The 10,517-nt window shown below is 40.6% G+C and overlaps 1 protein-coding gene across 12 annotated transcripts in view; it reads left to right on the top strand.

The window, feature by feature from the left end:
• Nucleotides 1-209: 209 nt before the first annotated feature.
• The window catches only part of RBL1 (RB transcriptional corepressor like 1), a 28,018-nt gene continuing 17,710 nt past the window's right edge, over nucleotides 210-10,517 (top strand). For 7 of the 12 annotated variants that reach the window (XM_068912239.1, XM_068912238.1, XM_068912235.1 and 4 more), the window contains exons 1-9: nucleotides 212-390; nucleotides 1,312-1,445; nucleotides 2,443-2,643; nucleotides 3,616-3,680; nucleotides 3,775-3,903; nucleotides 3,979-4,187; nucleotides 4,922-4,971; nucleotides 6,806-6,992; nucleotides 8,490-8,656. In XM_068912239.1, coding sequence (XP_068768340.1) covers nucleotides 253-390; nucleotides 1,312-1,445; nucleotides 2,443-2,643; nucleotides 3,616-3,680; nucleotides 3,775-3,903; nucleotides 3,979-4,187; nucleotides 4,922-4,971; nucleotides 6,806-6,992; nucleotides 8,490-8,656 — 1,280 coding nt within the window. In that variant the 5' untranslated portion in view covers nucleotides 212-252. Of the gene's footprint in view, nucleotides 391-1,311; nucleotides 1,446-2,442; nucleotides 2,644-3,615; nucleotides 3,681-3,774; nucleotides 3,904-3,978; nucleotides 4,188-4,921; nucleotides 4,972-6,805; nucleotides 6,993-8,489; nucleotides 8,657-10,517 lie in introns of all 12 variants that reach the window. The other 5 variants (XM_068912241.1, XM_068912237.1, XM_068912236.1 and 2 more) reach the window with 2 other exon arrangements.

Genomic DNA, 10,517 nt, shown 5'->3' with positions numbered 1-10,517 from the left:
AAACGACATCCTCGTTTTGCGAGCAGGTAATGCAGCGGCGGGCACAGAGCGGCGGCCCCGCGCCGGGACGGGCTGCGAGCGCCCCAGCAACCGCCCGCCTCGCCGCCGGGCCCGGCCGCCGCCCCGCCGCCCGTTCCCGCCAAAAGAGGGCGGGGCGCGGCGGAAGGGGCCGGTCCCTTCCGGGTGAGGGGGAGTTGGCGCGCGGGGCCTGCGGGAGCGGAGCCGCCGGGCCGGGCCGGGCCGGGCCCCGCCATGTCCCGCGCGGAGCCGCCGCCCGCCGAGCCCGGCGCCGCCGTCGAGCGCCTCTGCCAGGAGCTGAACCTGGACGCGGCCAGCGCCGCCGAGGCGCTGCGCGACTTCACGGCGCTGCGCGGCACCTACAGCCTGGAGGTGAGGGCGGCGGGGCCGGGCCGGGCCGGGCCGCGCCGCCTGTCAGCGGGTGCCGCGGGGGCGGCCGGCCCCGCCGGGGCGCGGCGCTTCGCGCGCTCGTCGCTGCCCGCGGGCCGGGCGCGCCCGGGGGCACCGGGACGCGGTGGGTCGGGGCGGGGCGGCGGCGGCGCGGCCCGGCCCGGGGCCGCTGTCATCCTGCCGCCGCCCCGGGCTGCCGCGGTTGGGCCGGAAGGAGCAGTTCGGGGGTTCCTGTGGCTCCGACTCGCCGTCGCTTGTGAGCGCTAGAGCGCAGAGGCCAGTGTGAGCTCGTCAAATAACAAATGAAACAGATTTGCACGCCCAGAAAAAGCCGCTGCTGGTAGGAGCTGATTCGGCTGTGGCTGGGTGCTGAAACCGCCCTTTAAATTTAGGTGGCAAATATGCAGCCAATACACTATTCGTTTATCTCCTAATCCCTCTTCAATGGGAAAGCGTATTGCAAAAACCTGGTCTTAAGAACTCATTAGTTCTACTTGAAATTCGTTTCTCTTCAGCCACATGGGCATGTGCTTACTGTAATCCTCAGTTAGAAAATATATCCGGAGGAGTCTGAAAGATGTCAGCTGTTGCATTAGCCTCGGTGGCCAAATTACACTGTGTACTTTTTGTTTTTTCTTTCAAAAAATACATCCTCTGCCCTCTCTATTATTGCAAGTTGAATGGAAAAACAGAACAGTAACCTCCTTGTGTATGTGTATGCGCATAGATATATGTTTTTGTATAAGTTCCGCAAAACGTGCGGAGAAGAAAGCCCTCCAGCTCCCCACATGCTGGTTCTCGTTATTGTCACCAGAGGTTTTTGGAGGCTCTGTAAAGCTGAGGTGTAAGCTGAGCGCAGCCTTTCCTGGCTCAGCAGTCTGGTGCCTTGCTGTGGTTTGGCAGGGAGAAGTTGTCCATTGGCTGGCATGCGCTCTGTACGTCGCCTGCCGCAAGAGCGTCATTCCGACCGTTGGAAGCGGCCTTATGGAAGGAAACTGCGTCTCGCTGACCAGGATACTACGTTCGGCCAAATTAAGGTTAATTTTTTCACGTTGTTACTTATTGTGGAAGTCCCAGAATCTGACTCTTCCAGTATGTAAGGTAGTAATTTATTGTTCCATTAGCGTATGCTTAGTAATTTAGGCACCCAGGCTTTTATTTTTGTCAAGACTCCAAGCACTGCAAAACTTGCATGTCCCGAGGTAACGTTGTAAAAGCAATAAATCCTCTTTCGTTACAAATGGAAATAAGATGCAAATACTTTTTTTTTTTTTTTCCCTCCGAGTTCAACTTCAATCCTTTGAAAAACCACCCACATCAGACTAACAGTTGTTCCACCCACAGAGTTGGGTTTTTTCTTTTTGTAGTTAATTGAAACACAATTGAGACTTCTGAATGTTTCATTAGTAATCCAGATAAAACCTGTATTTGACTCGGGATTTAGGCCAAATTGCCAGATTCGGTCTTGACTGCTATGTCGTTTGGCGTTTTTGGGGACGCAGAACTGCGCGATTGCATAAATACTTATGTGCTTCAAGGTTTTTCCAGTAGATAGCTCTGCTTACATAGATGCTGCCACTATAATTGTAACCAATGATATAACTGAAATGAATGAATTTCATGTTCCATTTAAAGAACCATTTTCAGCTGGACTGCCAAAGGGATTTTTGCCGCTGTAATTACACCTGCATTTAATGTTTTTTTGTCTAGGTAGCTTTGATAGGCATGGACTCATGTTTTTGTTGCCTCCCCTCCCTCCCCCTTAACAGTCGCGTAGCTATGTACGCTCTTTCCGTCTGTAGCCCTCCCTTAACCAGCGTTGCTGTGCTGGCAGCCTTTGAATGCGAGTAAGGTTTTTCCATGTCTGTGGCTTCAAGAGAGTCAAGAGGAATAAATACAGAAGCTAAAAGCTTCCAACGTGTACAGTTTGGCAGTGCATCAAAATAAAGGCATTTTGCCTTGGTCAGAAATTCACAGAATAAATACACTTAGTTAAAGCTCAAAATAAAACAGATTTTTCTTTTTTCTTTGAAGTTTAATTCAGTTTTTTAGCAAAATGAAAAAGTGGATGGACATGTCAAATCTACCACAGGAGTTCCGAGAGCGAGTAGAGAGGCTGGAGAGAAATTTTGAAGTGTCAACTGTGATTTTCAAAAAGTTTGAACCAATATTTTTGGATGTATTTCAAAACCCTTACGAAGAAACTTCTAAACCACAACGAAGCAGGAAACAGAGGTATTTGTGAGGCTTAATGTGACTTTTCCCTGGAAAGGGCTACCTATGGTACAGCTTTACAAAAATTAAGATCATGTTTTGTGCTTTAAAAAGTCCGGGAAGGTTCTGAAGTGGTAGGGTCACTTTGCTTTGTGGCCTTGACTCTGAAATGCAATGAATAAAGAAGGACCCCTCCATCTTGCTGGGATAGTGCTGATATGAGCAGAGCTTTTCCTCTGTATGTTGTTTCTGCAATTCACTGTAGGATTCGGATATTGGCTTGTAATGAGAATGTCTCTGTATGATGGGAAGAGCTACAGTGAGATAGATTAACTCCCGCAAAGAGCAGTACTGATGATGTTTAGCCAAAATAACTGAAGTAATACAGGGGTATTTTGTCTTGGCAAAGTACCTCCTCAGGTAGTTGATGTCCTGAAATAATCCGTCTGTACAGTCTTAGCTGCCTGTGCTGAATGGGAAAGCATTTCCAGTTCCGTGGCTTTGGATGATCTCTACGCCAAACTCAATGCAGGAGAAGAAGCTGTAATACAAGTAATAGTTGCATGTGTTGAAGGGATGACTGATGCTTTGGTAAAATATTTAGGAAAAAATCTGTTGTTGTAATTTATATACCGCTTGGCATCGGTATATAAGAACTCCAGGTGAATTTTTTTACGGTTGTGACACCAGAAAAATAGTATGTCCAAGAGTCACAGACCAAAGGCAGCTGCTTGCTCAAAGAAAGAGTGAAAAGGTTCAGTGATGATGGGCTGAATGCTCTGTGGACCTAGATAGGAGGAGAATTAATTACTGAAAATTGAAATAAGCACGTATGGCTTGCATTGCGCCTTAGCGTGAAATAAAGTTAGACGATGGCTCTGACTACTATTTTGAGCAAGGAAACAATATGAAAGTCTTACTATTAAAAAAAAAACAAGTTTCAGCTTCTTGGAAGTGAAGACTGACTTTTTTTTTCCTCCCCCTCCTTGACAGACGGGTACCGTGCAGCGTTAAAGATCTCTTCAACTTCTGCTGGACTCTCTTTGTATATACTAAGGGTAGGCTTGCTTTGTTATTTATCTGCCTGTTTTGTATATGTTTTGAGTTATTAACTCTTTTATGTTGTTTGATGTGGTACGCTATCTCTTGAAGGTAATTTCCGTATGATTGGAGATGATTTAGTAAATTCCTATCATTTACTTCTGTGCTGCTTGGACCTGATTTTTGCAAATGCCCTTTTGTGTCCAAATAGAAGAGATTTGCTAAATCCATCGTTTAAAGGTATGATGAGACAGATTATTTTAAATCAAATATGCTTTGTTCTTTTGTTTCATTTTACATGAAGTATAAGGTCAGCTGTTTTTGCCTCCCCCCTCCCCCGATCTTCCTCCTCCTTGTTTTCAGGCTTACCTGTGGACTTCCATGCAACAGAGATCAAAGCCTCAGAAGAGCCTCCTTGCATCATTGCCACCCTATGTGAGCTACATGATGGGCTTTTAGTAGAAGCAAAAGGAATAAAGGAACACTACTTTAAACCATACATTTCAAAACTATTTGAAAGGAAGGTACATCTTACTAGTTTTAAGAATGTGTGGTAGTCCTCAGATAAATGATCTTGTCTTGAAGCCATTTAAATCCTGCAAGTTCTGGAGGAAAGTGTGCTAACAGGCAAATGAATTTGGAAGCGATGGGTTCAGGTTTTCTTTGAACGTGTTTTAGCAGCAGCAGATTTGGCTCTCTCTTTCCATGATGTGTACTGTAAAGTACTCTCTGATTTGGCTTGTTATGTCATTGGGGATCTTCTCCCTTCCTCTCTTGGCAGTGTGAAAACTGAATCATGTACAATAGTATTTTTTTTCTCTAAAGACAATGTTATCTCTTTATAAATTAATGTTATGGAATAACTGTAGTGATAGAGTGGGTCCTTGTTCTTGTCTTAGAGTTAAGCAAAACGTTTTAGAATGAAGAGGTTGAGGTTGCAGTTGCACAAACTGTTCTATCTGGTTTTGATCCTGGAAAGTTGTTTCCAAGCTCTGTGGAAATTTCTGTGTAGTCATTCATCACATCACTCCCTAACCTGCTGGTGGAACAGGTTTCGATAGCAGTACTGTTCCTCTGAAGGGTGACCTTTTCTAGAGCCAGGGTAGAATTAGACTTTATCCCTGATATGTTGCTGAGGACGTTGTAAGCAACAAAATGTCCAATTACTTTCCTGACTCTCATTCACTTTTTGGCTAAACTGTCGTGCAGAATTTGAACGATTTTAATTTTTAACATATAAAATATTTCTGCTTTTTAGATCTTAAAAGGAGAATGTCTACTGGATCTATGCAATTTTGCAGAAAATAAGTAAGTTATGGCTTGTGTTCTTAGTCATAGATTTGGGTTTCATTTCTGAAATACACGTCTGGATACTGTATCTCAAGTTTTTCTGTTCCTTCCTCTTAACATAACTAACTAGTTTTAATTATCTGACCACTAAATCTATTACTGTTTAGCTGAAATGCTTTCTGGATCTGAGAGGTGTCAAATACCTTAGGGTTTTGGGTCAGCTGCAGTGGTTCTTCCTTAACTCCTTAACCTCAAGTTTTATGCTGTTTGCCTTTTTTTCCCTCCCCCCCCCGCCCCCCGGCCAGCAGCTGTAGCCTTTGGGTAGCCTGATATGCAAGTCAAAATCTTGACTCTGAAGTTCATGGATTTGTTTCTGTACGTACCTCAGATACTATTCCTGGGTATGGAAGCCTTCAGTTTCCTGTTAAGTGCATAAATCTGTGAAAGCAACAGAAAAACTCAAAAAGGAAAAAAAGTGACAATTGCAAAACCACAAAAAAGGGGTAGAGCGTTTCTGTGTGAGGCTAGTAGTTGTTTTGACAAATTTTTTAAAAATTCATTTCTTGAAGCTAATTTAGATACAGAAATTAACAGCTTTGTTCTGGATACCCTTCAGGATTTTTTTTTTTTTTTTTTTGCTTTTTCCAAAAATAGCTAGTAACTTGTTTTTGCAAGATCAGTTTTTATCTCTTCAAGTTTTCTTTCTGAGAATTAAGACCAAAGACTTGGATTGTTTTGCAAATGCAGGTGACACTCTGAAATAGATATCTAACAATGTTGATATAACCCATATAAAGCAGTGAAGCAATTATAATCACTGATTTTTAGTATTTCTACTTAAAGAATAATAGTATTACTGTAATAATACTGTCATATATGATAATGCAGTAGTCCTTATTCTCTTGTAAGTAACTGAAAATCTAAAGGAAATAAGGAAGCCTTTCTGCTTCTTTGTCCAAACTGGTTTATAGAAATTTACTTTTTCTAAAAGACCATGAGAAGATAAACCTATAAAATAGTTGCAAGTTTGCTGTGGGATCACAGAGTCACTTGTGTTGCAAATATATTGTTATATTATATTAACGTATATACTGGTAGATAAAGAACATCTTAAATCTCACTGACAAAGATATTCCATATGTTCACATATTATGTAAATGTGCAGACAGGATTCAATGATGCTAGCTGTTTCTGATTTTTATCACAAAGTTGAATTCTGTTTCCCAAGTATCAGTTTAAAGCTTTGCAACCATCATGAAGTTAATTATTCCTGTTTTCCTTTATTCCAGTTTACCTATTTAAAAACTAAGGGTTTGTTTGGTCTCATATCTCAGTGAAGGTTTTTAGGAATAAAATCCAGGGGACTGGCTCTGAAATTTTCCCTGCCTCTATGCCATTATGAAAAATACTGACCGCCCAGCGGCAAAAGTAGAAATCAGACTTCCTAACTAGTTTAATACAACTATGATTAATTTGTCCTGTATTTACAAAAGGTTAACTTCAGATCAGTTGAGTACTTAAAAACTAATTTCATTTATAACTGCAAAGGAAGCTAAGTTTTTTTTCTTCCTGTACTTACTGAGAAGCAGATGATGGTGGTAACGTAGGACTAGGGCCTGCGATGGATCCTGTAGGGAATAGGGGAGGTTTTAAGTTAAGAGAAAGGCAAGATTTACCACAAGCAAGTTGCCTGTTGTAGGAAAGTTTCGCTAACAAGTAGTACTACTATTTAAAGTGTTACCTGCTTTGAACGTGTGTTGGTTTCAGTTTTGTACCGTAACTTTGATGGCACCTCTTTTGTTTCTTCAGCAGTTTAACCTTTGATTATAACACTTTGTTGTTTCTGTTTCAGCAAAGCATTGAATAAAGAATATGAAGAATATGTTCTAACAGTGGGTGACTTTGATGAGAGGGTTTTCCTAGGAGCAGACGCTGAAGAAGAAATTGGCACTCCTCGGAAGTTTCCTGCTGATATGCCAGTAGGGAAACCAGCAGCAAGAGCTCATGTAGAGTGTCATCTTCAGCAGCATTTTGAAAAGGTGATTCATGTAACATCATTTTCACTTAATACTCTCATCAAGTTTCTTCTTCATTGTATGTTGTTTGAATCACTGTGGTGACTTTGAAAAATTGAATTTCTTCAACTTTTTACTAAGAATAAGAAGCTGAATGCCATATGCATGCTTCAGTGGACCCGCTTGCTATGGAGAAATGGTGATGTCTTCTCTTTTATTTGCTTTAGTAAGTGACTAACGTGCTCACACACTTTCATATGTGAGGTAATATGTTTTTGTCTAAAGAAACCGATAAATAGTTACGACCTAAATAAAGATATATTAGATATAAATGAACAAAATCCTATTAAGAATGCCATGAACCTTTTATATTGGATTAACTTACATGTTTTCAGGTATTTCTCTCTCAATGCAGGAAATGTTAACTTCTTTGCTATTCCATGGGAAATAACATTTAAAACATAAAACCCACAAAAGCCTTATGCTTCTAATTTCCTTACAAAAAGTAGACTGTAAACAGTTAATATTTCACTGTATTAAAAATATAACATGTACTTAATGAAGCTGGTATATGGAAAAATGTGCTGGATTACTTCTTAAAATAGCTAGCAGAAAAAGGGGCGCTGCCTGTGTGAAAAGATCCTGTGCTGTTTCAAAGTTACTATTACGTGCCAGTTTGAAAAAAAAGTAATACTTATTACAAGGTACTAGTGGTGATGTAAATGAATCACACAGTTTGGGTTTTTGTTCCAAATGTGCTACATACACTGCAATACATATTTAGGCAAATTAAACATAAAATCATTTGGAATGAATTTATAAATTTGAACTTCAGTTTCTGTAGTATAATAATGACCTTTTTGCTATCCATGTACACTGAACGTGGGCATAACTCTTGATCGTTATTTGCCTAGTATCTTCAAAGTGTAGTCAGTTCTAATAATTGAAAACTGAATGCCTTATTGCATCACTTCCAGAAAGCAGAATATGAATAGATGAGTGCAATCCAAATTGTGCTTAGTCTGCTTCGTGCTACTTCATAGTCTGCTTTGTGCTACGTCATACCTTCAGCATAGGGGGCTCTAGAGTCGCCAGAACAGCATTTCCCAAGGAGCTTTCTACTGTGACCCTCTCCGAGGCAGCTCTACAACTTACTCTTTATGTCACCCAATTTACGTACATTTTGTGAATGGAAGCATATACTTTCTTGCCGTGTATTTCTTACTATTTAAGTGAGCTTAGATGTTTACATGTTTTAAGATTTGAAGTCTCACTTTCCTGGATTTAATTAAAAAAACCTTCTAAATTGACTTTAGTCTGTATTTATGGATCACAGCCTGGAAAGAGCTTTAACTAATTTCTACTGAGGTTTGAGGTCACAGATTTGGTGGCAGGCTACAGGTGGCATATTCCCTGTGACTAGTGGTGCCATTTTAATCTTTTGAGTGATTTTTGAAGGCGGTCCTTGTTCAAAATGTTTTTGAAACGGTTCTGTTGACTCATTTATTCTCTGTCTGGCAGAAAAGGTCATTTGCACCTTCAACTCCACTGACTGGAAGAAGATACCTGAGAGAAAAGGAAGCTGTCATCACTCCTGTTGCTTCAGCAACACAAAGTGTGAGCCGGTTGCAGAATATTGTGGCTGGATTGAAAAATGCACCAAGTGAACAACTTACAGCTATTTTTGAGTAAGTACCTCTACTGAAACGACTCGCATGCAAACAGAAACTCACCTTTGCTCCAAAGGTCAGGCCTTGCTTTGTGTTTGTGGTGTAAGGTCTAGGGATCGTTTGCAATTAGTCAAAATGGACATTTAGCACTGAAATATTTGAAATGCTGAAGTAATATTTCTATAGCAAGCTTCACAAATAGGTTAAACTAGAACTTCTAGTTCTCGTCTTTTGGAATTAGGCATATTTTGAAGGTTTTCCTACCGCTTATTCTTAAAAGTTTGCATTACAAGTGCTTAGCAGCATGCATTTCTATTTTGAATATTTTTTTGATTTTTAGGGACTGTTTGATATTATTTCCATTACCCAATTAAAATGTTAGCTTATCTGCAATCTCTGAATGAACATAGACATTTTTCATTAAGTAATAACTTAATATTTACCTCTCTCTCTGAAAGACCAAAACATGGACAAGTTTGATTAAAAAAAAAAAAAATCAGGCGTACTATCCGCATCGAACTTGCAAGTCCTGCACAGCCAAAAGGCTGTGGAAAAAAATGAGAAATACTCATTCAAGAGTAGCGTGAAGGTGGTGTTCATTACCTACTGAATTGTTCTTCTCTGTATAACACTGCTAGTTGGAAAGGGTAGGTGGTACTTAAAAAGGGACAAGTGAAAACCAGATTCTCCTTTCCTGATGAAAATTTTTCCTCACTTAAATAGAGAACATAAGGATTGCCTGCTGCGCTCATCTAGTCCTGTATTGTGTCTGTGAAGATGGCTGGCAGCGGACAGTTGCAGAATATAAGACCAGGGCTGGATTTGAATTGTCTTTTTTCTGATACGTTTGCTCAACTTTTAGCCCTTTGCAGTTCATGAACTTCTGAAGTCAGAGTTCGTAGCTCTGTTGCTGTATTTAATAGCTGCTAATGGACTTTTCTTCCGTGAATTTATATTTATTATTTTTAATCCATTTATTCTTTTGAATTTCAAAACATCCTGGGTTTTCTCTAAGATCTCTCCCTCATGCTGGCGTCAGCGAAGTTAGAGGTCTGGATTGTTACGTATCATTACTATGTATTTCTCTTTATTCAAGTGCATTACTTTGTGTGTAAATGATGTCGAAATTCTGTCACTTTATCAAACAAGTGTTTAACATGGTGAAGTACTTTCCTGTGTCTTTGCAGTTGGTTTGGTGTGTGTGTGTGTTTTGTTCTGTTTTTAACTGCCCAGAATAATGTTGTGTCCTCGGCAATAGTGTCATTTCACTATTCATCCCACTTTCCAGACCACTTTATAGGTGTGTTTAACTGTATTATCCCTAGGGGAATCTTTCAAGCGGAAAGCTAAAGGCACTTAGGTTAGTAGTGGATTGATAGGTACGAATAAGGAGCCCAGTCCTTATCGTCTCTTGACACCTGAATTGTCCAAGAAACCTGGAAAATGTTTTGAAAGCCTGTTACTTCGTATCAACACATTATCTTTCTCTGCATGTCTAATATAAGATTTGGCTCTTCTTCCTTTCCTTTTCTTTTTTTCCTTCTTTAAAAAAAAAAAAAATTTCCTCTTCTGTTATGTTTAGCCTTGTTTCTACTAGCTGTTTATGTCTCCTAACAATTTTCAGAGGATGGAGACTAATTTCCTGTAACTGCTGAGATCTCCTCAGAGCCCTTTAAAAAAACTGATATTCATTTTGCTGCTTTCGTTTTTGTCGCTGAAGCTCACTGTAGCACTAGGTTACGCAGCACTGTTGCTAATTCACTGATTTTGTGTTTGTGTTACATTAGAGGTCTTAGGTGAGATCTGTCTAGTCATAGTTGTCCCTGTGGTTCACTTTACTGATGGATTCAGACTGCTTTTTAAAGACCGTTCATTAGTC

This window comes from Struthio camelus, chromosome 18 (assembly GCF_040807025.1).
Source record: "Struthio camelus isolate bStrCam1 chromosome 18, bStrCam1.hap1, whole genome shotgun sequence".
Classification (NCBI taxonomy): domain Eukaryota; kingdom Metazoa; phylum Chordata; class Aves; order Struthioniformes; family Struthionidae; genus Struthio; species Struthio camelus.
Note: the sequence above shows the minus strand (reverse complement) of the source record. Positions and strands in the feature narration are given on the sequence as shown.